The sequence below is a fragment of the Paroedura picta genome, chromosome 3, assembly GCF_049243985.1.
Source record: "Paroedura picta isolate Pp20150507F chromosome 3, Ppicta_v3.0, whole genome shotgun sequence".
Taxonomy (NCBI): Eukaryota; Metazoa; Chordata; class Lepidosauria; order Squamata; family Gekkonidae; genus Paroedura; species Paroedura picta.
The window spans coordinates 124,677,138-124,705,000 of NC_135371.1; the positions used below are offsets into that span (position 1 = coordinate 124,677,138).

The following is a 27,863-nucleotide window of genomic DNA, read 5'->3' on the forward strand; positions in this document are numbered from 1 at the left end:
AAACATTAAGCATTCCATTATCACAGCCAAATTTTGACTGAACACTTATTGACCATTTATTATTCTGGTTCAGAATCTGAAGGCTAAGTTAAATAGGGTATGAATAAAGGTATAAACTAGGTAGGTCATGAAAATGATGATCTACGAACAGTTAATGCCAAATGCACCAAGAGGTAAAGAAAGTAGGGAGGTTGTATAATAGTGTAGCAAGAAACATGTATCTGGACCTCAAAACTCCAGGGCCAATATGGAATATGAAGGAGAAAAAAATCAACATCAGGGTTCTATGCCAGAGTGTTCCACAGAAAGGGGGATTCATATTTGAATTCTGTCACTTGCACAGCTGTTCTGTGCAAGTACCTGCATACAGTATGAAGTGTAGAGATGAGCTTTCTCACAAATTTGTCAGCTTTAGCAGCAAGGAACCATATTACATCTCTGCTTTGAAGGTGGTAAGGCACAAGTGCCATGTTAACCAGGAAGCTCAGTATGTGATTGATGCAAGAAAGAGAACCCATTTTAGGCATAATCTCTGGGAACAGCTGTATGTGCTGGAGTCTTACACTGAAAGAGTTTCCCCCATCCCTTCCATAATGGTCGGTTCATCCTAGGAGGTGTGAGGAAGAAAGAAATACACACTTTAACCTTGCATGGCTGGAAGACTCTGGCTATTTTCTTTGGAAATAGTTGAAACCTATGGGTGGAATTTCTAAACTTGCCAACTCTGCAGTGTACCTTCCATCCCGCAAGCAGCTCCTGGCTAGCTTGTTTTGGCATCCACCTTAAAAGTGGGCTTGGTAGGAATAATTAATTACCTGCTGTGCTCCCTACTGCACACTTTTAAGTTTACAGCACCATTGGCAGCAAGAGTCATGAATGGGATCAAGCAAAGCATGTTACTCTCCACGTCTACTTCTGTGAAGCCTTTGCTGCTTGCTGTAGATGGCCCTTAACTGAGGCAGAGCCTGTGCCGCTACAAAGCTTTTTAGTATGGCACAAATCCTTCTCCATCTGTCAACCATTTGGAACCTCAGCTTGTCTATCTACTGCTTGCCCTCCTTTCTTGACTTGTAGGACAAGGGAGGATACACTTTGTTTCTGGAAGCAACTTCCCCGTCTCCCCAGCCTTGTGAACTACCAGCCCTAAAATGGCAGCTTGGATACAGCCAGCCACAATTTTTGAAAACACCTCCCCCCAAAAAAATTAACCAAAAATTACAGTGTTTTAGTGCAATGCAAAAATCCTTCCTCTATCCACCCTTCCCATAAAAAACCCATTGTAACCTGATCTGTAGGAGAAGAAATATGTTTTCCTTGGAAGAGGAAAGTAAGGGCTTTGATGTAGGGAGAGTCAATAGCATATGCCCTTCCCATCCGGAATAAGGGTATGTGGGGAGAGAGGAGGAGAGCCTGCTGTTTTCTCATCCAGAGCAGAATGCTTCCATCTCATAAAAGAGAAAGAGGAGAGAAGCTGCTGTGGTAGCATTATTTTATTAAGTAATTAAGTTTATTAATTGCCCTCCCAGGGGGCTCAGGGCCGTTCACATAGAACATAAGGAACAGGGACAATACAGAGAAATCATTAATCATAGAACAGTAGAACAATAAAACAGTAACAGTAAATTCGTTACTGGAACGTACTGATGAGCCCATGGATGGTTGGAACGAGGCATTACTTTCATGGGAGGGAGGCTTGGGGACACAGTAGAAGATGTTGGAACTAGTGGACCTCAACCAAATGCCTGGTGGAAGAGCTCCCTTTTGCAGGCCCTGTGGAATTGTTGGAAACTAATTGAAAGAGGGGCAGAAAGCTACTTTTAAGTGCTTGGAAATTTACCAAAACTCATCTGTATACCGCATTTCGTGGTATAAATAAAAGAGTAAGCCCAATATCGGCAGGCTGAGTCTGGGATTGAAACCCCGGATTGGCCCCTTGCCCCGGAATTAACAACAGAGCGGCCAATCAGAAGGCGCAAAGCGCCTTCCAATTGTTGGAAACTGACAGAGAAACTAATTTTTTTCTGTGTTCACTAGAGAAAGTCTGGGTGTTCTCATGCTACAACCCCTATTCTCAGGAAGAAAGTCTGATGAACTGAGCCAAACTGAGGTGACCAGAGATTAAGTTCTATACCTATTAGGGAAATTTAAAAACAGTATCTCTCTAGGTCCTGATGGCAAACACCGGAGAGTTCTTAAATTGGTGTAGTAATTTGACAAGAACTTATGTCCTATCTGCAAGGAGGCAACATCAGGGTTAGGCCTTGGACTGTTGTTGACCATCCACAGGACAGAATGCTGGACTGGATGGATCATTGGTTCAAATAAGAAAAAAGGAAGTTTTTTTCTGGGGGAGAAAACTTGGCCCTTTAAGATTTTGCCATTGAATTTTTTTCCGGGTTCTGTATACAAATGGCAGAACAGAATGTCATGTGGAGGGTCTTTAGATGTATAACAGCCATCTAGAATGGCTGAAGGCATGGTTTGAAACCTCAAAGAAGTTATTGAGACCAGACAATAGGACACCCAAAAAAATCATTTACCAAAGAGTAATGCTGGAGGGTATTGTTGATGCAAATGACATCTGAATACAACAGTGCATTGATCTCTTTCAGAAGAGGGTTACTAGAAAGATTTCATCCAGAATATAAACAAGGCAAGGTGCAAATGCACTCTAACCCAGTACTGTGAGGCAGAGCCAGGAGTCTCTTTAAAAAACAGATTTTGGATTGTGTCTAGGGTTGAAATCAGATGTTAGTCCAGCCCCCGATCTCTTCACCATATAAAAAGATGTGGGGATGGCCTTATCTCGAACAGTTTCAAGGCCTGTCCAACTAGACATTGTCCTTTTGAGGTATAGTTTAAAGATGGCCCCAGTGGTTCTCAAGACTGAGGTGTTTGTTCTTGCCAGGTGGGCTTTCCATGAGAGGGTTTTGCTAAGTGTCACCCCCAGATACTTAAAGGTTCTACATTGTTCAATGAGATTGCCATCTTTTGACCATTTTAATCTTTGGGATCCATATATGTACAGAAAGTGAGTGGAGAAATGGCTAGTTTAAAAAGGTCAATCTCATATGTTTGTAATTTCATCAGAATAGATGATCCTGTGCTAGTATTTATTTATTTATTACTTTTGTATACCATCCTCCCCTAGGGTTCAGGGCAGTTGACTTAGAACGTAACAGAAAAATACATCAAACGCACTGATTTTAATGAATAAAAGGTAACAGTAATAACAATAAACATAGAAAATAGCAATCAACATAGTGCACAGAACCCGGAAACAGGCCCATGGCTGGTCCAATCTGTTGGATGGGTTCAAGCGAGGGAGGTTTAGGGTGTTATTTAGTTTCAGTAGACCTCAACCTGGTGGATGAGCTTCTTGTTTTAGTAGACCTCAGCCTGGTGGATGAGCTTCTTGTTTTAGTTCTGTTAGGACCCTGATCTCCTCTAGGAGCTTGTTCCATCAGCTGAGGTCCAGGAAAGAGAAGGCTTTGGGCCTGGTTGAGGTCAAGCGGACTTTCTTGGGGCCAGGGATCACTAGCCCCAAGGGATAGTAGTATAATCGGTTGAAATATAAGTGTCAGTCCCTGAGCTGCCTCTGTTTCTTAGGAGGCAGGAAGCCAAATGCTCAGGCCACTTTTAAATGTCTCTTCTACATTGCAACATAATTCTTTGATGTCAAGCTTTCTTCAATAATCCCATTGTTCAATGCTGCCTGTACTTGGTGTGCTAGTTAAGATAAAGCGTGAGCTCTAAGTCATCAGATATCAGAACAGACATGAAGTCATTTCTCTCACCTTCCATGCCCCCTTTTCTGGTGTTGGCTGGCAGGACTACTGACAGTGTTCATGCACTGTGTTCAAAACATTTCACCTGTTTTCTAAGCATTATGTCATCTCTGCTTCACTGTTCCTGTACAAAGGCAATGGCTTCTTTCTTGTCCCAGTGTGTTGTTTGAAGCCAATCCCACTGGAAACATGAATTAATGCCCTAAAATTAAAGGCTCGGAAGGAATCCTGAAACTGGCAAGTAAAGCAGATGACATCATTGGCAATCCCCAGGGGGAGGAGGGAGAAAGCAGGCAAGAGGGAGGCCTCCTTGTCCTACATGCTGCAGAATGAGCAAGTAGATACAAAGTTCCTCTTTATGCCATAAATAGGATTTACAGAAGCCCCTCTAAGCATGGTTAATATGCCACTTACTCGATGATGAAAGATTTCTCTCAGCGGAGAAGCCATTCATTATGTGCAGTCCACCAAGGCACTAACGTGCTGAGCTGTCATCAGTCTTCCATTAGTGTAAGTTACTTGAAATATGGAGTCTGCGGCCCCCTAAATGTAATGCAGCCACTAATCTTTTCTTCAAGGAGGCCCGAACGGTACCAGTGCCACTAAACAAGACCTTAGCTAGCAGTGATTGCTAATACCTATTCCTCCATCCTGCATTATAGTCCTTCCATCTTAAAATTCCTTCAGCAACGTTTATAACCTGCTTCCTTAATCCCTCAGCTTAATTTTTTTTTTATTTCCCTTAAACTTGGTTTTCACACAACCCACTCTATGAAAATTCACTGTCGCTGACCTCTTCCTGGCCAAACTAAGTACCTCTTCAATGCACATTCTCCATCCCCTACTTGCTACTACTGACTCTGTTCAGCATGCTATGTCCCTCAGATGTTATTTTCTGTCTGATTCTTTTCTGTAATTCCTACTGTACCGGGATTTTGTCTCTCGTTCTGCCGTCATCAGTATCTAGTGGAACCTAGTGGTTGCTGCCATTAAACAGTGGAAACATGAACGTGACTGACTAGAGCTGGATGCGAAGACAGTAAAAGCCAAGTGTAAATTTCAGCTCTAAATCCAATTTTTGGACAACTTGGGGAAAATTCCATTCATTTGCATGTTGTGGAAATCACAGTAATAACTTCAGGTTTTGTGCATGCCATGTTCTACTATCTATATTTGGATATACAGTAGTAAGGACCATAGCTGCAGAATTTCAGTGAGATAATGGCAAACAGACTCAAATCTTTCTCTTCTTACAGGATCTGACAGGTGGACAGTTTGAAGAAAACCTGAGCCAGCTGAATCTGAAGGAAGGTGTGGATTACCACCATTTTAACTGATGTTTGTGGTCTAGTCCTAGACTGTAAGACAAACCAAAGGAGGCATGATTTGCAAAGGTTTTGGGTTTTATCCAGCTGTGGCTGTGATGTATGATCTCTGCTTTATTCATGAGTTCCTTCATCAAAGGAACTATTAATAAATCCAAATATCACACACTTCTTGTGTTTTATGTTTCATAAACGAAAGGGGGACAAATAGAGGAGATAAACTTGACCCAGAATAGTAAAATTTGGACTACGATCTCATTCTAGCTAACTGGTTCACAGAGGCTCCCTGCAGGCCAAGCAGACAGCATTGGGGTCAATGCGGGTGGGCAGGTAATTGGGAATTTCCTGCATTGGACTAGATGACCCTGGAAGTCTCTTCCAACTCTATTCTAATTTTAATGGATGTGTAATGGCCAGACACACCCTGCACCAAAGTGTTCTGTGATTCATAACACTTATGTGGGAATAGATTTGTGTTAAGCGTTGAAGTATCACTGGATTCCAAGTCATATTCTATAGCAGTGGTCCCCAACCTCCGGTCCGGGGACCAGTCCGTAGATCAGTCGGTACCGGGCCACGGCTCCTCCTCGTCCTCCTCCCTGGCTGCTGCCTCGGGGGCTGCCCTGCTACTCTGCCGCTGGCTCACCTTTGGTGCTCTCCAACGGCCGCCATGGCTGGGGCTCCCCCTCGGCGTGGCACTCCACAGCTACTGCTGGAAGCACCCCCCTGCGGGTGGTGGGAAGTCAGGGGCACCGGCGGGAAAGCAAGTGGAGCAGGATCTCAGGTGGTGGAAACGTCCCTTAGCAAAAGACTACCCCTCCAGGCCTCAGTAAAATTGTCAAGCGTTGGTGTTATAAAGGTTGGTGACCACTGTTCTATAGTATGATGAGTTTTAATCGTTAGCTGATAATAGGAGCTAATCTTGTTGAAAAGCAGAGTACAGCAACATCAAATAAACACTGGAGAAGAAATACAGGACCACCAACCCAACAGTAATCAGTTGCTGGGGTGAAAACAGAACCCGACACACACCAGCCTGATTCAGCAGTCTACTGAGTAAGTTGTGGCTCCCAGTTGTGTTTCCCCCACATATAGTTTGACGTCCATTTCATCAGCTTTAAACCTGTTAAGCAGCTGAATTTGCAGAGGACATACAGCTGATTCTCTTTATCTGGTTTTCCAGTGAGAAATGCATCCACTTAAGGTTTTAAAGGGAACTGTAGTGAACGTGCTTTATCAATTTTGATGGATCAAGAAGCAGTGAGCCCCTACTGTTTTCCCAGCACTGACTAATGCCCCATCATTGTCAGGAACAGCTGGCTCTCCTAACGCAAGATCTTTTATGCTTTGTGACGCAAGTGGTAGAATGCAGGGATTAAAGAGGCCCCACTTTTTAACATCCTGAGGCAGGTTAGAGTGTAGGATGTGGGAGAGCAATTTTTTACAAGAATATAACTTAGAGTGTCTGAAATCAAAATCCATTATCAGATGTTACCCTGTCATTTAAGACTCTCATCTGCCATACTGTTGCCATCAGCACTTCTGTACATCTCCACCGGTAGTGCATCTCCATCAGAAGACCAAAGCATATGGCTCCCTAATATAAAATGAGATTTCTACAGACCAAGACCTTGTTTCTCCAAAAGTATTTTCCTTTTCAATATTGTCTGCATTTGCAGAGCACCCTCACATGCAGGGCATACTGTCGCCACTGAAACTGCCACCGAAGACACCAGCTCAAGCCCAGGTTTAAATACTCCATATTTAAGAAGGGGAGGATAGAAAGAAGAGAGTCTGCTGTACTTCCTGTTTATAGATGTGGCATATTTTCATATTTCCAGTAGAAATGGAACAATCTAGGTTATGATCCCATTGTTTTGGTGCCCTTTGCATATGCCAAATACATCAACAGTCCCTTTCCTGGACATCACTGAGAATGCTGGGATGTCAATTGGATGAAGACGTTTTTACTTATCCCCCCCCCCCCCTTCTCTTTTTGCCAAATAACTAAACTGCCACCACCGGTGCCCACCAACTAGAGATCTGGGTTGACTTTTCTTATGTCACAGTAAGCTAAATGAGGCACAATTTCATTTCCCAGGGTGACCTACTTTATCATATCCAATTTTTTCATTAGTGCAGTCACTATTTCATTGTAATAGCTAATAGTTGAAGGAAGTGGAATATACAAAAAAAGTGAGATGGTATATTTGTTTTTTTTCCCCCTGGGAGATGCTTTAATTCAGTTTCTGGAAAGGAACAGAAAATATCAGCATTTATACTGGCCTCAAAAAGACAATGGGATTACAGGTTGAGGGCAGATGCACAAGTACTTCTGTGGACTGTTTTTTAATTTAACCGTCTAAATCAGGCTGGTGACGTATAACCTTCCTTCCACTTACGGAGCTTTTGAAAAACAGGCTCCTTTTCACATCTTCAGAAAATAGTCTCTCAAACTGCAGAGGCAATAGCTGCTTCCACCTTGTTACCATCTTCCAAGAATCTTTCTTTCCAGCTTTACTTTCCAACTAAGTGTTCTGCACAAAGGAAGAAAAAGGAAGGCAGCTGGTAATCAAGTCTATGGTATATCTTAAGAGTTCTTTGTAAAAGAAAATGCAAGAAATGATGATTCTTTGGGCTGTATGAATAAGTGGATAATTTATTCATTATGCATACACATTTTAAATCTATAAACAAAGTTACTTTGTGCATGGGTCAAAAGGAAATAATGCCATTTTATAAGTGATCTGTTGCCTTGCGCAAGAGTTCTACGATGGTGAAGAGGAAGAGCTTTGTATCCAGTCAGTTTCTGGCTGGAGATGTGACAAGGACAATGATGGGACTTACTGGAGGCACAACAGTACTGTCCTCTTTCTTGGATCCAGGGCTATAGCCACACAAGTGCAAGCCTCCATATTAACTCTCTTAACAAAACATGAAGTCTGTAAAACTTTCAGCAAAACTTTTTGCCTCACCAGGAGACAACCAGAATTTAGCGTCCCTTTACCCCGCATTTTCAAATCAACTTTTCCCCCCTTTAGATCTGAACTCAGTTTATTCCCAATTCCAAATTTTCTTTTCTGCTGCCCTTTTGTGTCACCAGTGTTGTGTGTTCACCCTCCCTCCTACCCCACTCCACGTTGTTCCCTGAGTGAAACACTATTTTTTTTAAGAATAATATTGGTTGAATTAAAACACAATTTTTCCCATTATATGGCAACATTATAATGTTGGGACAAAATGGGCAGTGAGGTATCGTGTAGCCCTCTTTGTGCAATTACTCATCTATGAAGTTCCTTTCCTTTTTCCTTTTTTTTTTGGGGGGGGGTGGTGGTGGTTAGGGTTTGTCACCTTTCCCTATAGCTCCCAGTGTGTTTACAATGGCAATTTAGTTCTTTAAGCATCTAAAAATAATGGAATTATATAATTGATGTGAAAATCACAGCAACTCAACATGTGCAGTGTTTTCATTTAGTGTGTTTTATAATTATTGAATAACACTGTTCTCAATTGGTTCCACCATCATGAATAGAATACTATTTTCACTCAAAGGCCATTTTCTTAGTGACTAAGGAAGCGCAGGGGACCCTTGAAATGGCAGCAACTATGCTGTTCCCCATGATACATACAGCCTTTTCCCCACAGTGTTATACTTATTACATTACAGCACATGCACAATAAAAGGGAGGTTCCATCGCTGATGAAGCCCATGACAACATGGCTGCACAACACAGGGAAGGTTGGATCCAAATTCAGGGAAAAAAATCCCCTGAAATAAATGCACTCTTGCAGAAGGGGTACCCAAACGTCAGAGCATCAGCTGGGGATTCAATTCACCAGGAAACAGCGGCAATGCACGGGCATGGAAAAGGTCCAGAACTATAGAACTAGTTGTTTTTAACTAAACAAAATTGTGCCATTCATTGTGACCATTTTTACTATTATGCAGAGACAAGAATTACTTTCATGAATAAAGGTTTGTGTTACACATTCATCTGTAAGCCCTACCACCACCACCCAAAAGGTGAATCAAGTTCAAGAGGGTTGGTAAAATAAACACACTTCAAAATGTTTTTTCCTGGCTTTAACAAGGCTTTGCGTTTGCTCCCCCCCCCCCCCCCGTAACCGAATGAAACATGAGCTCTGCAAGCTGGATAGTGCTGCATATTTTCATTTATCCCCTCTGAAAAATGAGTTAGAAGAATCCAACTGCTGTGAAAATTCCTCCAGCTTGTGGGTGAAGTCTTTAGCCAGAGCACCAAGAGATGCAGATGTGGCTGCCACTCTTGGGTCAGAGAGCTGTGAGGCCACTTTCAAGGGCGCCGTCTGTAATAAAAACTCGGAGGGGAGAATCAGGAGCCGTGAAGTGGCTCCTGATTTGCCCTTCCGAGTGGCACTCCAGGGCCAAGTGGACAATTGGGAGCTGTCGCAGTGAGGCTCACCATTGGCTACTAGGCCCGTCTTCACCTGAGTGCTCCAGCGAGTCGGCCGTCTGCCCAGTCAGCCATCCTGCGCTCCTCACCATTGGGAAAGGGGCTCCTTTCCCGCCGCTCACCTAGAGACTTTGGCCGGGGAGGGTGGTGGTGCCACAGGGCCGCGCCCTGGGAATGAAGCAGGGCCGCCGCATCAAAGACGCGGCGGCCCTGCTTCTTTCCCTCCACCCAGCAAGGGGTCTTGGCCGGGGAGGGACCTGCCCGCTACCCAGCAGGGCCACCACCTCCACGCGCGGCCCTGCTCTTCTGCTGCTGCTGACGCTGCCACCGTGGCCGCGGAGGCAGCTGTGGCCTGTCTGCCCGCTGCCGGACGTGCCCCACTTACCCCCACTGACCGAAGGACCTTCCCTGCCGACGGCTCTGCCCCTAAACGGCCAGGGCCACTGCCTCCACCCGCCTTCCATCCTCTTTGGCCGCTGCCGCCACGGTCACTTTGCCCGCAGAGGCTGCAGCCGCTGCCCGCATCCTTCTCACGCCACCCCTGCCCGTCACATTGGGGGCCCGCCCAGCCTTCTCCCTGGCCTGGAATATGCCCATTTTTATAAATGGGCTTTTTTCCTAGTTGTCTCCATAAAACAACAAGAGGATTTGATGACTCGAGTGCCATAGGATGTTTTCTTTCCCACTTACTATACAACTAGTGACTCTTGATAGTAGTACAAACTATTATTAGGAATCCTTGAAGTTTCTTTGAAGTGCAGGTACTCCATGGGCCAGTCTTAGGTACAGGCACTTGTAACACCAGCTGTTTGCTATCTGGTCTGTACCATACTACACAAGACTCCATTAGAAACAATGCTGGTTTAAGACTTTTGGAGCTGCTTTGAATTTTTCAGGTTCACAATTTCTACTATAGATATCTTTGATTCTTCTCATGGGACTAACACGTATCTCTTACACCTATTGATCTTCCTGAAGGGACAGTTCCATTGCTTTTATGTCAGTTTCATCCTCAGTTGTGCCCCTCATCTCTTACTTTTGGATAGTTGACAGGGCTGAGAGAATTCATGGCCTAACTGTAAGATTCTTCAATATTTTTTCCTAATGATCTAATCCTCCCACTGATGAGAGTATTGTTTGATGAAAGGAGCATCAGATAGTCATCTCAGTTATGTTCCTCTATCACCCAGCTTCTGGAGAGTACGCTTATGAAATTTATGCACACAAAAGCTTATAGCTAGAATAAAATTTTGTTGGTCTTAAAGATGCTACTTGATTCAAACTTTGTTCTGTTAGAGACACCCTATAACACTGAGAGGGCATTTTTAAACATCTTAGACTATTACTGGTTTACAACCCACCCTCTAATGTTTCCCCCCCCCCTCTAGAAGCTGGTTTGACCAGGAATGCAGACACCATAGTAACAGGCTAATAAGATCTAACAAGTGTGGATTATGCATGAACTCCTAAATCACTGTGAGATCTGCCTATAAAGAGTTTCTTGAAGCAAAAGAAACTAGCTTTGCTAGCTGGTTTATGAGATAAGTCTTCCAATCTTCAAGTGTGGGAAGCACCTATAAATTCAGTACAAGAAATCTTTTGCTCTAGGTTATAGACTCCTTATGCAATGCCCATAGTATCTGATCAAAGTCTTAAGTTTAGCATTGTGCAAAGTACTGTTGAACAGTCAACTAATAACTGCAATCATATTTTATTGTCTAATTAATTCTATAAATTTATTAGGAGTAAATAGTTTGTTTATTTTATTTATTACATTTATATACCGCCCTCCCCTGAGGCTCAGTTACTTAGCATTCTCTCTCTTAACATACTTTATAAAAATAGGGCGGAACCGCAGAGAAATGCTATGAAATCCACAGTCTCTTGTAAAATTCAGAGTGGAAATTCTAATCACTCCTTCCTGTTAAGCAGCTTTAGACCAGCCATACTGTATTAATTTGTGTTCACTGTCTTGTAGTTTATCACCAAAAGTCTGGAAGGCTTTTAGGGAAAGAGATAGGAAGAGCTTATAAAGCACTTACTTTTGGCAGCCCTAATTCATACATTCTCATGAGGACAAAGGCTTGCAGGCTGAAATTTTGGGTTTCACTGAGGGTGTACTATATTATTCTCTGCTCTACTATACATAAGCCCTCTTGAAACAACCCACAGAAATCCATAAGACAAGTTAAGGGGATCTTTAGCTACATTACCTTTACAACTAGTTGTGGTTTGGGCACTTTCATTAAGTCACAGATGTGGTTACGTTGTTCCCTCACTAGTGGCAATTCTGCATCCCTGTATTAAGAATGGAAACAGCATATAAAGTTAGCATAACATCAAACAAAGAGGCTGGAAGGTAAATATACTAACTCTGGGGGCAGGTTCATGTAGTTGGATCCAGCACGTAGCTGCAGATCTTTCCCATATCACCTTCCCCCCAGTAGTCCTTTTATTCAGAGGGTCGCAGGACTTGCATGGAGTAAAAGCCATGTCACTTGGGAGGCGCCACTGAGGAAGGGGCTGAAAATGCTCTGCCTATTCTGCCAGTGCAGCTCTGCTGATGGAAGAGGAGAGGGCAATTCCCCCTTTCCACTGCAGCCCCCGACCGGTGTAGCTATTAGCCCACGTGGGTCCTGCAACTCCAGTAATAATAAGAATAAATTATTTTCATCCCGCCCTTCCCTGGTCAGCTCAACCTAACATACAAATCAATAAAAGCATTAAAACAATGAACCACCTCCTCCTAGTAATAATAATTTCTGAGATTGGCCAGAGCTTGGAAGAGCCTTATGTTGGTGGGTGGGTTCTCCAGCAGGGAAGCCAGTGTTTACACTGTTTATACCTGGCCTCAAACCACACGCCTGGCACAACAGCTCAGTTTTGTAGGCCCTGTGGAACTGGTTAAGGTTCCAGAGCACCCTGATCTCCTCAGGCAGAGCATTCCAACAGGCTGGGGCTAGGAGTCAGAAAGGACTGCTAGAGGGAAAGGAACAAGGGAATTATCTAGGAGCCTTGCATCTCTGGATTGCTGGATGCACCTCATAATTTGCAAATTGCTATGGTTATGATCCACCAAGTAAGTAAACAGAAGGGTGCAGTTTAAATTCTTTTGCATTCTTGAGCTCTACAGTATCATATAAATGATCACTTTGATTTCTACCAAACTTTTCCAAGACTCTAATATCCATCTGCACCCTAGAGCAAATGACTACACGGTAATGGGAGGTTGGGATCAGCACAAAGTTTTAAATATGGTTAGGTTAACTCACCAGTTAGTATCGCTCAGAATTGTCATAACTTCTTCTATAATGTCGGGGTCAGCTATGTCACTATAGGTTATTAGCATTTCATAAATTTGACCAGCTGTTGTCTTCCTTATCTGGAGATTACAAAAACCCAAAATGTCAGTTGCTCAAATGGTGGGTTGATTGTTATATTTTGCTAACCATTACTGATTACTGTATTTTGTTAAAACCAGAGCTTTTCAAGCACGGGGCTATAACAACAGATCTGTAACAAACAGTCTCTCTATTTGGGCTGTGGAGTCATCAAAAGCATGAGAGCATAGGCTTTATAAATTCCGTTTTTCAATGCTATAGGTCAAAGAGCCAGGCAGCAGAAACCTAATATCTCTTACGCGAGAGGGGGTGGGTGGGAGTGTCATTCCCCTGTTCAATCGCAGACACCTACTGTTAAAAGAGCAGGTAACAGGTATTTTGAAATATCTCTGAAACCCTAGAGAGTCAATGCCAGTCAGATTAAACCAGCACTGACCTTGAAAGATTAACTTGGTATAAGGCAGCTTCATGTCTTCACATGCTGAGGGATAGACTGAAAACTCTGTAATTCTTTGTATTTTGTTCCATGTCTGAATATTGGGGGGAGGGGTGCACGGAAGGCACTTACAATCCCTATAGAAACCATCTTGAGTTCCAAGTGGGTAGCAGTGTTGGTCTGAAGTAACACAACAAAAATAGAGTCCAATAGTTGAGACTAGATCGCAACTTGAGGTGCTGCTTTGGGGAAGAAGAAAATGGCTGCACATCTCATTACCTATCCAGCAGAGCTTATGATCAAATCTAGAACAAGTCAAGTGTGAACTCTTCCCAGAAGCTAAAATGGCTATCATACTTTGGACACATTCTGAGAAGAGAAAAGTAACTGGAGAAGACAATAATGCTAGGAAACGTTGCAGGGAAGGAAATGAAATGGATTGACTCAGTAAAGGACGTTTGGGAGGTCATTAATTCATAGAGTTGCCATAAGTTAGAAGCAACTTGATGGCACTCAGAGAGAGAGAGAGAGACAGAGAGAGATGATGAAGTAAGCACACACTCTAGTGAATCAAGGATTGGGCATTTGTCAGGCTTCTTGCCCAGGGCTGTACCCTGCGAGGCCTTGTATGTTTATGACAAGTATTAGGGGAAAGTAGAAATAGTTTTGAGGGTAGCTGTAATCTTTGTAGCGTGTAAGGATGTCATTAAATGCAAAACAATCAAGTGGTTTTTATTTGGATTTTAAGTGTTGAAAGCAGAGAGTGTATACATTGTTCGGGTTTTATAGATTTAAATTTCTATTAAACAGTCCGATGATCCAGCAGCCTCTAGTCTTACAAATATCATCCTCTATTTCCATCCTCGGATAGAAGCCTCCGCTGCCAGGGATTCAGCCACATACAAATTAATTCCAGCTAACAAGGAAGACATAGAAACAAATGATCACCTGCTGCATCCATCGTTCTCTAAAAGGGGCAATCAGCACACAATCAAAGAAACCCACATGCACACAATCTATCCAAATAGATAGAAACTAACCAGTGTGTTCAATACTTACAATAGGAAAGGGATGGCAAAGCAGGAGGAAAAGCTGAAATAAAACTTTCTTTCTCATGTCACCTGGAAACTGAATCAGGCCACAAAACCTAGGGGGGGAAAGTATTTGTTTCATCCATGGCTTTCTTTTGTAATATTGTCTCAGAGATACCTTTTACAGATAAATTCTACAATACTTTGTAAGTGTAGCATGGAATTGGGGTCACTGTGGGTGGGCAGGTAGTTGTGAATTTCTTGCATTGTGCAGGGGGGTGGACAAGGTGATCCTGGAGGTCCCTTCCAACTCTATGATTCTAAGAGGTTCTCTAGAGCAGTGGTCCCCAATCCCCGGTCCGTGGATCAGTCAATATCGGTCCGTAGCTCCTCCTCGTCTTCCTCCCCGGCTGCTGCCTCGGGGGCTGCCCTGCCATTTTGGCGCCGGCTCACCTTTGGTGCTCTCTGCCAGCCACCATGGCTGGGGCTCCCCCTCGGTATGGCACTGCGCAGCTGCTGCTGGCAGCGCCCTCCGGCAGGCGGTGGGAATTCAGGGGCACCAGCGGGAAAGCAAGTGGAGCAGGGGCTCAGGCGGTGGCGACATCCCTCAGCAAAGACTACCACTCCGGGCCTCAGTAAAACTGTCAAGCGTTGACCGGTCCCGGGTGATAAAAAGGTTGGGGACCACCGCTCTAGAGTAAGGATCTGTGTTTGCTAAAGTTTGTGGAGTTTACTGTAACTATTGTTGCTTATTTTCATTCTGAGGGAAAATAAATGGATTGATAGGCAGGCAATTAAGTTAATGCAAACTGCTAAGTCTATGTGCCATCATTTCTGTCCACTATCAATTCGTGCTTCTTTTTGTATCTCAAAGTAAGCAATGAAAAATTATAATAACTGGTTACCTGGAAAGATTACAGCATTTTTACATATTTTCAAAAAGGGAAGGGTTGCTAAGCTCTAGAACTCAATGTTCCATATACTGATCACAATGCTGCTATTATAGATTTGTTATCAGCAAGAACCAGTAGCAGCAAAAGGGTTGGAATTGTAGTTTAAGTCTCACACAGGTTCCCCCTTTATTACTGGTGCCTTTCAATCTTAACCTACTAAATCAATGAGGAAATTGTCTGGAATACCAACATTCAAACTGTGCTGTGGTTTTATAAATTTAAGTCTGCACCAGGAATGGGCTGTGGGGTCATTTAATTGGCAATATTTGTTTAGCCTTCAATATTCATACAAAGCCCTTTTTAATTCACAGTGGTTCTGCTGACACTTAGACATATTAAGAAGGCCACGCACCATGAAATCCTCGTGCATTTTACCACTTCTCTGTGAATTACACTGCTGTGGAAATCATAATTTTAATACATCTCATTATTGCTCCCTAGAAATCACCCATTAATAGGATAAAAGTGACTTTCTTAACAGACCGGTTTATGATTTTGAACCAAATTTCTTATGATTTTAAGCCAACTTACACTGCAATGCTGGAGCGAAGTTTCTGGATGTCTTTAGATCTCTTGATTTCTTCTTTACAAAGTACAAGTAATTTCATGGGGAAGGGATGGCTGGGGGGGAAATGAAATAAGGACAAATGCTGTAACTTTGTACATAACTGAGAACTTGTCAGATTTCCATGCTTTCTAAAATGGGACTTTTATGTAACTCAAATGTATCTTGAGTTTTCCCAACAAAAGCTGGCCCAATAAAATGAGTGTTAACTTGCATGCCTATGCAAAGGACAAAGAGATGTGTGATATCAGACAGCAAAAGAAGCACAGGTTTGCACATGTGTAAACTATCCCCAGAGAAAAGTATACTATGTACTGGACCATAAAGGTGAGGTGGAGAAAGTTAATTTTTTGTAGTCTGGATAAGTTTCTTCACAATTATACAAGGTCGTTCACAAGACTGGATGGAATTTATTGGACATTAATTCAGTTAACAGGAATACTAGCTGCTTTTCAGCACAGGACAATGGCAATATGTGGAGAATAAGGTGTGATTTCCAAAGGAAATGACAAGGTATGCCTTCAGCAAAGAGGCCAATTGCAGTGGAGCATCTGGAAAAAATTTAGTGCACATGCAGGATTCTGAATCAAAAGGAGACCTGTTTTGCTTTCTGTCATCTGCCAATTCCACATTTGCAATAACTAACTCTAACCTATGGGTGATCTCAAATAGCACAGCCTCTCCAAAGGAAATTGAGAAAATTCCTTCTCCTGTATGGGCAGCACTCCAGCAGAAACAGGATCAGTGCCTGGGGAAAACGGATCTGTCTAAAGGCGCTGTGCTATGCAAATTGGGCACACGTGTTCCTGCAAACAGAACTTTAAAAAAAGGTGATCTGGACTTTCGCTAGATCAATCACAACAGCACTGCGGTGGTCCTTAACTCACCGAGAGGACATATAGTGCCCCCCACACCCCCGTCCGCAAAAGAAACAAGCTACCAATGCTAAGAAGTTCCATATTCATGTATAAAGTTCTTGGCTTTAAGATCTGTACATTGCATCTCATGGCATATTACCAAAGCTTCAGCAAATGTGTACAATGGATACTCATATGCATACATATTTCTGATACAAAATGAAAGGACAAGAATGAGAAAACTGTTCTGACCATTCTTAAGAGCACATGTGTTATTTTTGTATCAGCAGAATCCTGATTCCTAAAGTGCCATACAGGGAAACTGAACAGGAATTTTTACTCAGTTCATCTAATTCACTGGGATTATTCTTCCAGAACAATGATCTCCTCAATAGGTTGCCATCCAGGACATCCTACTAGTGTTTGATAATTAGCCCCTTGGCAAAATCTGCACCAAAACAAGACTGATATTGTTTCCAGATCCTTCATCTCCCACAAATAGAACACATTATGCAAAGTCAACTAATTATAATTTGTACAATTTCAACCTTGTCATGAAATCTGCAAAAGTTTGGCAGTTTCTAAGTTACTAACAAGCAACACATCAAGAGCTTTGAGAGTGCTGGAGGAACAAAGAGACCAGCCAGCTTGGTGTAGTGGTTACGAGCAGCAGTTTCTAATCTGGTAGGCCAGGTTTGATTCCCTGCACCTCCACATGCAGCCAGCTGGGTGACCTTGGGCTTGTCACAGTCCTGATAGTGCTCTTTGGACTGAGCAGTCCTGTTAAAAGCTGTCTTGACCTCACCTAACTCACAGGGTGTTTGTGGTGGGGAGAGAAAGGGAAGGTGCTTGTAAGCTACTTTGGAACTCCTTGGGGTAGTGAAAAGTGAAGTATAAAAGCAACTCTTCTTCTGATCCACCGTCTGAGGCATGGTCTCCCCCACCCCATGGCTATTGATATTTGATGAGGCCAGGTTTCCTTCAGTGATATTAGCAAACAGAATGGAATGGAAGTGACTTGGTGTGATAAATAAAAATTAGTATTTGCCAAGAGGGTCCTATGAAATCAAAAGGCATAAATGGCCCACAATTTCAAATGGAATTAGCTTTGCAGGGAAGTAGACAGTGAGATTTTGGGAGGAACGAGGTGATTGACTTCTTTTAGGCAAGGACTTGGTCTTGAGAACAACCACAGCAGGCCTCAGGCTTCAGAAGGGCACACATCATCAGTCAAGTAACAGACTGTGCTAGCCAAGGGGTGTTTGTGGCCACGTGCATTCCTTTCAAAGGGGTGCATCTGAGAGAGGAGAGCTTTCCCCTTCAGCTTAGCTGCCTGGAGGTGAGCTGTACTTCCAGGGGATCCCCAGATCCCATCTTGAGGCTGGCATCCCTAACTCTCAGTGGAGTACAATGCTACAGAGTCCCCCTTTCAAAGCAGCCATTTTTGCCTGGGGAGCTGACCTTTATAGTCTGGAGTAATTCTAAGAGGTCTCCGGGCCTCACCTGGTATTTTCCTGGTATTTTCCATTTACCATGTACCCTGGTTTTTGTGCCTATCTGGAGGTTGCCTACCCCTGGTCTGGAAATATTCCTTGAGGTCTGGAAATATTCCTTGAGGTTTGGACCTCAAAAGGGTATAATGCTTCCACAACCACCCAACCAGCCTCATAGCGCCCCCTGACCCATTTCAGGTCAAGAAAACATTGCAGAGAAGAGGTAAGGTTGCCAGACCTTAGGTGTGGGTTCATGTTCTGGAATTCCACACTTCCTAGGCGTGCTTGAATCTGACTTGGGTCAGGACTGCTGTGCACGGAGACACCTTCTCTTAGGGTTGCTAAGTTCCAAGTGAGGAACTGCTAGGTTCCAAGTGAGGAACATCAAACCATGGGCTAGTGCCTGTTGCATTACAACACAATGGACTTTACTACTAGTAATAATATAAAATATATAGGCAAGTAGGTACAAGGAATATGAAGACTTATTGGGCAGTCCCCCTATATATTAATTAATTAATTAATCCATTGAAACCCATTCAATCACAGTTGGGGAGAGTATAAAGAGCTCTGCCACATCTGCCTGGAAAGCATGAGGCTCATATTACTGAAACATGGAAAACAGTTTGGCAGACTGCATCACAATTACATTCAGGATCTGGTAAATTTTGCCCCATTTAAAAAAATAAGCAATTAATAACCCTGACAAGAGATATCAATAGTTATGAAGATTTCCATCACTCTGGGAGAGGCAGGGAAATTATAGCAATAGGAAAATATGCCTTCAACGTATCTATCAACACCTTTCCATGTAAAGCATACAATCTGAAATCTCCTGTTTTCCCTCTAAATCCCCAAGGGTTTTATTTTTTTTCTTTTTTACAATGAACAATGGAAACAAAGCCAGGGCATTTAAAAAGTGAAACAGTGAACTGATCATAAAGTATTAAGGGAACAGGAAATTATGCAGTGTTTTTGAGCTTTCAATCTTTCTAAAAACCTAAAAACTAAACAGAAGAGTTGGTGTAAATCTGCACATTAAGTAAAGTTCCTTTATATCTGGTTTCATCCCCTTTTCTACAGAATACAACTTCTGGAGCTGCATTTCAATACAAGGAATTTGCGTACTAGTATATACATTTTTTCATCCAAAGCCAAAAGCAGCTGAAAGTGGGGAACGATTTGCAGTGAGAAAAAAAAACCCAATAGCGAACAGAAGGGGCTAAATAGCCACCAACTGAAGCAGAAGATTAAAAAAAATCTTGTTAATGTATGGCTTGCAAAAAAGGAGGCATTACTCAGTTCTTGGATCTCCTAATGAAGCTTTGAAACAGAAGACTGTCCAAGATACACGTTCAGTAGCGATCAAGGAAATCTGTATGAATTCCCGTGACCTCCAGGGCCAGTAATACAGATGAAGCATCAAGCAACGTTTTCTTTGAAGGTCTTCCAGCAACCTCCCCCTATTAATAAGCACTTACTTTTCTTCAGCTACAAAGATGTCGAAGCACCCACTGTCCAATAGCTGGTCCAGCATCTTCAGCAGTGGCACTGACACCCTAATGAGGAAATCACATAAGATACAATGCTATGTTTGCAATTGCAAGTGGCAGATCGGAAAAAAGAAAATGCAAACTCTTACCCAATTTCACACACTTAGTGTACTGTTGGTACAGTACCCAAATGCCATTTCTGCTTCTGCTAATTAAATAGGAGATGTAACTGGATAAAAGAGGTGTCCCCCCACCCTGTAAAAATCAGATCAATAACCACTCTCAGGGGCTGCATACAAATCCTAGCTATTTAGTAAGGTCAGTCATGACATCAGTTTTTTTAATTTATTCATTTATATCCCGCCCTTCCCCAGAGGCTCAGGTAAGAGATGACCTACTGACGTACCCACATGAATCCCCTCCCCAACATACTCTTACTGAGAACTTGTATGGGACACTTTCAGAGTACAAATGGATGTCGTAAGGTTAACATGGGGTTCCCAGCCCACGCTCTGTCATAATATCAATGTGATGACTGAGTAGAAGAAGAAGAAGAAGAAGAAGAAGAGTTGGTTCTTATATGCCGCTTTTCCCTAACCAAAGGAGGCTCAAAGCGGCTTACAGTCGCCTTCCCATTCCTCCCTAGGTTTTTGCGCCCATTGAATATCTCTGCAAGTATCCTAGGGCGGGGGTTGTCAACCCCTGGGCCGTGGCCCGGTACCAGGCTGCGAAAGCTTCGGCACTTGGCCGGCGGTGACCGCCGCACCACACTCTCCACCCCCCGCAGCGAGAATCGGCTGCTTAGGTGTGGGCGCAAACGCAGATCCATGCATGCGTGTTTACGCAGACCTACTGTGCATGCGCATTTGCGATCCTGGTGGGGCGCAAGCACACATGCGCGGCAACTCTGTCCATGCGCATTTGTACAGAGCTGCTGCGCGTGTGTGGTACCCGGGCCGCCTTCTCCCCCCCCCCTCCGCAGTCTTTCCCAGCATTACAAAGGTTGGGGGCTGCTGGCCTCGGGCATTCTGGATCCACCAGTTGCCATCAATGGCCCCTACACATTCAACATTATCTAGACAATCGCAAATTGCATTTCATTGTGAATTAATCTGATTGAAATGTATTGGTACAGAGAATTATATGTATTTGTATGCATGACATCAGCCTTGCTCTCACCTCCATAGTATAATTATCAACACAGGCTAACTCACAGTGAAAGTGTGAAGACTGATTTTATTTAAATTTCTCCACAGTAACTGATGTTTGAAAAGTGGTTTGTTTGTTTTTAATGGCTAAGAAATGAAACATAATCAGTACATTTAATGTCCTTCAATAATTTTAAGGCTAATTGGGAAATACTAATTGGAAAAATAGATTCTGCTGTCTACTTAATAAGAATGAATTTTCCAGGCTCAAATAGTGAACTACTAACTTCAGCATTAAAATAGAAGTTAAAAAAGAGGAAAAGTAGAGTGCAAAAGTTCAAGCTTCAGCCATTTTAACTCCAGGGAATGGTCAGATAAGAGTCTGAAATGGAGTTTGGCGGAGGTCCTAGATTCTTGTCTTTTACACATCTCAGATACACATCTGAGCATTCTCATGTTAGAAATGTATGTATGCCTCCAGCCACTTTCAGGCTGTTGCTCTACAAGCAGATTTCAGAATGTGGAATAGTAGTAATATTGGAACAGTCCAGAGCCACTGGGACTGTAGAGAGAGAGACTGTCCCTTGTCTGTCCACAAGGCAAAGAAATGGGGCTGTTATCCAGCTGCTACATTAACAATTCACCTGAGCCTTTATACCTTACATATACAAGTTCACACTTGTAAGTTTCTGTAGCATATTGGCATTGTCTGATGCAAACAGCAACTCTTTTGGCCGCTTCATAAAATATTCCCAAGACTATAGTTTGTTTTGTCACTCACTGTGCACTTACATCTGGTGAATCACGGAAAAACTGTCAGGGCATTATTAAGTATTTCTACAACCATAGCCAATCCAAGATCAGACCACAGAAAAATGTAACTCTAGTAAATATACATGACTACAGGCAAAGTGCTCCAGAATGTGTATATCAAGGGCATCTCCATGTGTGTCAATTGTCAACAAGTCCTTCTAGAGAGACTGATAGAGATTACCTGTCATTCAGGAGGTTATCCTCAAAGACCTGCAGCAGTGTCTCACAAAAGCTGCTCAAGGCATTCATGTCGTTCCGAATTCCCTTTAGATAGTCAAACAGGCTTTGTGATGAGCAACGTACCTGCAAGGGAGGGAAATCCCCTTTCAGACACTTTCCCCAGCATTCACAGTCACAAAACTTTTTAAATGTGACAAGTTTAGGTTCTGTGATGTTCAAAGCTTTCGAAATCTGTCTCACACCCATGGTCTCTCAAATCCAATAAGATTCATGTGCTAAAAGCTGATCATTTGATTTCCTTTATAACAATGCAATGTTTAAAGTCACAGAACAACTCAAATGTCATTTCTACTTCTGCTAATTAAATAAGGAGATTTAACTGGATAAAAGAGGTGTTTTCTATTTCCCATGTAAAATTAAAATACACTGGAAAGAGAGTTAATGCAATGGCATATTTTGAAACTTTTGTAATAGTGATTTACTGACCATTTACTGACCATGACATACACCAGGAAAACAAAGTTGATCCCTTTCTCACAGGTAACAATCCCTAAAATTTTCACTTATGCTAGCTGTCCAGGAAGAATCAGTTATTAGCGATATGTTTGGTTCAAAACAATTCACCAGGAGATCAGTTTGCTGATTTTCTCTTCCAAACTCGATTCAGATGGGTAGCCATGTTGTTCTGAAGCCACTAGACTCAAATTTTGTTCTATGTCTTCCAAAATGAGTTGTAGCATGGAAGATGCTGACTATGCCCAGGCCTTTCAGCCTTAAGCTCTGATCTACCCAACACAATTCATTACCCATTGATTATGAGACTTCCATGAAAACACCAAGAAACACTATGCTACTAATGAATTCAGCACAATAATTTCAGATTTGTAATTCTTGCAACATCACATGACCACAAAACCTTGTCACCAGAGATTTTTCAGTGAATAAGGGATTTCATTATTTGGATTAAAGATGATTCAGCAAGTCATTCTACTTTATTTCCACTGAGGAACAATGCATCACATGTTATAGCCCTTTAAGGGTCAATAAATGTACCTTTCCTGGGTCATTTCAGGAATATAAAAAGTTTCATTGAGGTTGAAACTAAGTAGACCACATCTCATTCTTCCTCATGATCTTGGAGCAGAATGTCTTTTGTTCATAACAGTACAACTGAATCTGGCAGATTCCTCTCAGACTTTTCTTTGCTAGCTTCCAATTACCTCTCTGCTTCAACAATTCCCTCTCAACGTTGGTCTAACACTGCCAACCCATTAAAGAGCCCATCCCACTGTCTCTGGAGAGTGACAGACTATTCTGGACCTATGTATTCTGAGGGAAAGGAATTCTGCTGAGATTCTGTAGCAGGAGATGGGTCAGAATTATCTGCCCCTGGTGGGAGCTCACTGGAAGAACTGTCCACTATGAATCTCAGGGGGCAGTCTATTATGACAGTTGGATATCAGGGCTCAAAGGAATCCCAGAATTACTGAATGAATTTGTCATGCATAGCACACCCTTTGGAAAATACTGGAAAAATACAGTCTAGCTAAGCTACTGGAAAATATTTGTAAGGAGATACATAATGCAAAAATATATACAATCAAGGCCCAGAAAGAAAATACCCATCTGAGCACCAGGGAGAACTCCATGGAATCTTCAGAGGCAGCATAACTCTGAATAGTAGTTGTTGACAGGCAGAAGAGTATTGGGCCAACTGGGCATCTGGCTGACCATTGCAGGAAACAGCATAGCTGGGCTTGATAGACCATCAGACTTATCCATAATTTCTCTTGTGTGCTCATGTAACTCCTGAACCACCCATTGCCTCATACAACTACATATTATATACAAATACTAGTGGGAGACTTGCAAGGACATGCAGGGGGCATCTGTCACCAATTAATCAAAGGCAGTCCTAAACAAAGCCATGCTGAATCACCCAAAAATGAAACAATGGAACAGAAGTGAATTGGTACAACTTCTTCTTTGGAAACAACAACAACAAAAAAGGGGGAGGGAATGAAGTTAAAGAGAAAATACACCCACATTCAGCCACATTAAAGAGTAATAAGCTGAGTATGAATCCCTATCCTCCCACAACTTCTGATAAAAGTTCTTATTTTAAACAAGAGCTAGAATTTTAAGATGCTTCTCATTTCCCCTTCTTACCCAAACAAGACATTTTTATTCACTTACTGTTGATTCAGTTAATCCACCAACAGACACTGTTAGACCAGTCAGGACATGGTATCGATAGGTTGGTAACCCCAGAAACTGTGTGATCCTGGGGAAGGCTTGTGATGGTGCATTCCAGTTGAAAGTAACTGCCTCTGATCTGTGAAAAGACAGGTGTCCATACCCAAGCAAAAACAGCAGAAAGTACATAACATGAATTTTCTGTGCATTTGTCTACTTCAAATTCAAAACTGTTATTTGGCAATCAGAGGAATGAACAGTATCTATCATTACACTGTTTTGTACTATTTGAGGGGGGATCTTACAGGAGTACATTAATTATGTTACACGTATTTCTGATTATTTTAAAACAATTAATGTAAAACAAAACAGATCATGCTTGGAATACAAAAACTTATGTATACAGAAATATTTTGTTTTCAATCATCTAATAAGACCCAAATTAAGACTAAGGCAGACATGAGAGTGCTAAGCCTGCAATTTTATTCCAACACTGTTTTAAATTTTTAATAGCAACTACACACAGGAGACAGAATGGAGCACAAATCACATTAAGTCTGCAGGAAGTAGGGGACACCCTTTCCCCACATGTGGATTTTCCTGTTTAAATTGTTCCCTATTCTAGTGATAACCAACTATCAGATTTTATTTCCCATTGAAATAATGTATATTTATAACTCACTTGGAAAGTGGATTAAGGAGGGAATCTAAAATGGAAGCTTGCTCATGACTAAAACTTTAATAAATTTTAAACTGGATTCAAGCAGAATGAATGTAAATACTTTTAAAATCCTTAATTCTGTTTATGAATACAAAATTTAAAATGCTGAAATCCCAGGAGAGAAGGAAATATCCATCTCTTCAAACAGTGTAAATGCAGTATATAATACTAATGATATGGGGTACCTTGGAAATATCCTCTCTAAGTCATCCCGATGGGGAATGTGTGGAACTGGAGGATTGTCAAAGTAGAGGAGTGTCAGGAAAACAGATCCTGCATGGGCCCGAAATCGGTCAATTTTTTCAGCTGACTGTTGGGCTAGACAGCACATAATTTTCTTGCAGCTGAAAGTTAGAGCACAGAAAAGTCAATCATTAGAATCTCTTGAAGTAAGAATGTCCCTGCCCCCATCACCAGCCATAAAGATCTACTTATCAATGCCACGACTATTTCAGAAAAGGATACAAGAACAGCTGTGGGAAGAAGTCTCCCCAAGGTTACAGAATGAGGCCACACAGTAAAACCTATCCTTTGGAAACCTCATTGCCGCTGCTCCGGATGGCAGGTTTCCCCACATCCCCACAGCTCCCGTACTAGCCACACCCCCCCAGGTACCATCATAACAGTATATCAATATGTCAATTTCCAAGTTAGGACGAAACCCTCAGAAAGTACCTCCAGTAGTTCTGAGGTGGGGAATGTCTACCATAGAGACTATGGTAGATTTCCTCCCCAACTGAACAGGCTAGTTCAAACTCCCATTCTCCCAACCAAGGCAAGGTGTGTGTGTGTGTGTGTGTGTGGAGGGGGTCACCTGGAAAGAGTTAAATGCCTGGCAGCCATTTAATCATCTGTTTCACTATCTCCACTTTAAAGTGTGGGAAGTGAAACAGACATGTTTAATGGGTTGTAGCCATTTAAACCTAACAGCTGACGGCCTACCAGGCTACTGAGTTTAAATGGTTTACACGAGTGGTCCCCAACCCCCGGTCCGGAGACTGGTACCGGTCCGTTGATCATTCGGTATCGGGCCGCAGCTCCTCATCGTCCTCCTCCCCGGCTGCTGCTTCGGGGGCTGCCCTGCCACTCTGCCACCGGCTCACCTTTGGGGCTCTCCAGCGGCCGCCATGGCTGGGGCTCCCCCTCGGCGTGGCACTGCGCAGCTGCTGCTGGCTGAACCCCCCAGCGGGCGGTGGGAAGTCAGGAGCACCGGCAGGAAAGCAAGTGGAGCAGGGGCTCAGGAGGCGGTGACGTCCCTCGGCAAAAGACTACCCCCCCCCCTGGCCTCAGTAAAATTGTTAAATGTTGACTGGTCCCCAGTGGTAAAAAGGCTGGGGACCACTGGTTTACACCATTTGATTGTTGTTGTTTTTTTTTTTTGCTTCCTCTTGCTTCTAAGCAAGGGGAGTGAAATAAGTGGGCTAAACAGCTCACAGACATTTAAACTTAAACACTGATGGGAGGACCTGCCATACTGATAGGCTTAAATAGCTGACATCCATTTTACCAGTTGGTTTCATCCCACACAATTCTAAATGGAGAGCAGCTTTATGGGAGGGCAGTATGAAAATCTAATCTAACAAATAAATTAAATAAAGCTGAACAGTGTAATGTCTGTGAGCACCCTCTCCATTATAAGGCTGAAATAGCTGGCAGCCACTTCACCAATCTGTTTTGCTTCTCACTGTTTGGAAGTGGTGGGGAAGGAGCAAAACATATGGATTAAATGACTCGTAGTCATTTAAACCTAACAGCTGATGGGCAAACCCGCCAGGTTGTTAGGTTTAAATGGCTGGTAGCCATTTCAGCTTAACAATGGGATGGGTATGCCTGTCCACTGTTAAGATGATATGTTTGCAAGCAATTTCACCATTTCATTTCACTTCCCCCCACCTGGAACTGGATGTTATAACTTTAAGAAATGTCAGTTCTAAACAAGTGCTCTCACCTGGGTACCCTTAAGAAATATTAGTACCTTAACTAGAAGCATTTCACCTGTGTTTCATTATTTGTCATATAAACATACCAACAACTTTAGATCTCAGCTGGTAGTCAGAATACTTGATAAGTTTTTGACTTTGTTCTAAAAGGCTGCTTAAATGATTGTGTACTGATTATAATCTATATATTGTTAAATATTTTATAGTAAAACTAAGGAAGGGCTCTTGAAGTCCAAAGTAGCACAGCTGGCCTGTCTTGTTTTTCTTCACCTGGATTATTTTCCTTTACCTATACTATTTTGCTTTAGCTGAACTGTGTTTTGACCGCTTGATTATCATCTGTGCTATAAGCTTTAATGTATATGAAGATTAAAATTTCAAATAAAAACAAGATTGTGAAATTATTTATTCAGACTTTATTTGCGTCATTACACAGTTTTCCTTGTTTAACATGCTTTACAGCCATTTAAACCTAACAGTTGATATGTGAGCCCTGCTCTGTTGTTAGGTTTAAATCAGTGGTCCCCAACCTTTCTGAGGCTGGGGACCGGCAGGGCATCGGGCCGCACCCCCGCGCCCGCACGGCCCGGCCCTGATTCTGTCTCCCCGCCCTCCCGCAGTAAGAAGCTTCCCGGGCCGCAAGCTTGCGGCCTGGGAAGTTTTTTACTGTGGGGGGGCGGGGAGAGGGAGCCGCGGCCTGGCGCCATGGCCTTCGCGGCCCGGCACCGGGCCGCGGCCCGCAGGTTGGGGACCACTGGTTTAAATAGCTCGAACACCCAAACTGAACCAAGGTCCAGTAAATGTTTGGGGAAGGTTCCTTCACTGAGCAATTTTGAGCAAGGCCTATGAACCAAGCCAAGTTCATGCTGAACCGGTTTGCGCCCATCCCTACTCTTGTTAGTACTGTTTTTGGTATGGTGATGTTAAAGTTTCAACTGTTTGCTCAAGCATCTGGAAATATATTATTTTTAAATCACCTATATATTTTTGATACAGAAAGGAACTGTATTTACTCTAAATAAAAAGAGGCCATTAATGTAAAGCATTTTCACTAGCAAAATAAGAACCAGACTTGTGTTCCCTATGCTTTTAGCAGAAACAGGACTGATTCTAAGGGAATTAATTCACTAAGGAGAAAACAGGAGGTGAA

At 42.7% G+C, this 27,863-nt stretch overlaps 2 protein-coding genes across 9 annotated transcripts in view; one reads left to right on the forward strand and one right to left on the reverse strand.

Moving 5' to 3' along the window:
• The window catches only part of QTGAL (queuosine-tRNA galactosyltransferase), a 267,594-nt gene extending 262,319 nt beyond the window's left edge, over positions 1-5,275 (forward strand). For all 7 annotated transcript variants that reach the window (XM_077327585.1, XM_077327584.1, XM_077327587.1 and 4 more), the window contains one exon: positions 5,045-5,275. In XM_077327585.1, the coding sequence (XP_077183700.1) occupies positions 5,045-5,125 (81 nt within the window). In that variant the 3' untranslated portion in view covers positions 5,126-5,275. The remainder of the gene's footprint in view (positions 1-5,044) is intronic.
• A 2,047-nt stretch (positions 5,276-7,322) lies between these two features.
• The window catches only part of TBCD (tubulin folding cofactor D), a 179,387-nt gene continuing 158,846 nt past the window's right edge, over positions 7,323-27,863 (reverse strand). For both annotated transcript variants that reach the window (XM_077327561.1, XM_077327563.1), the window contains 9 exons: positions 24,959-25,117; positions 24,053-24,191; positions 21,858-21,979; positions 19,704-19,781; positions 15,839-15,928; positions 14,383-14,470; positions 12,819-12,928; positions 11,760-11,844; positions 7,323-7,650 (listed from right to left, as the gene is read on the reverse strand). In XM_077327561.1, coding sequence (XP_077183676.1) covers positions 7,642-7,650; positions 11,760-11,844; positions 12,819-12,928; positions 14,383-14,470; positions 15,839-15,928; positions 19,704-19,781; positions 21,858-21,979; positions 24,053-24,191; positions 24,959-25,117 — 880 coding nt within the window. In that variant the 3' untranslated portion in view covers positions 7,323-7,641. The remainder of the gene's footprint in view (positions 7,651-11,759; positions 11,845-12,818; positions 12,929-14,382; positions 14,471-15,838; positions 15,929-19,703; positions 19,782-21,857; positions 21,980-24,052; positions 24,192-24,958; positions 25,118-27,863) is intronic.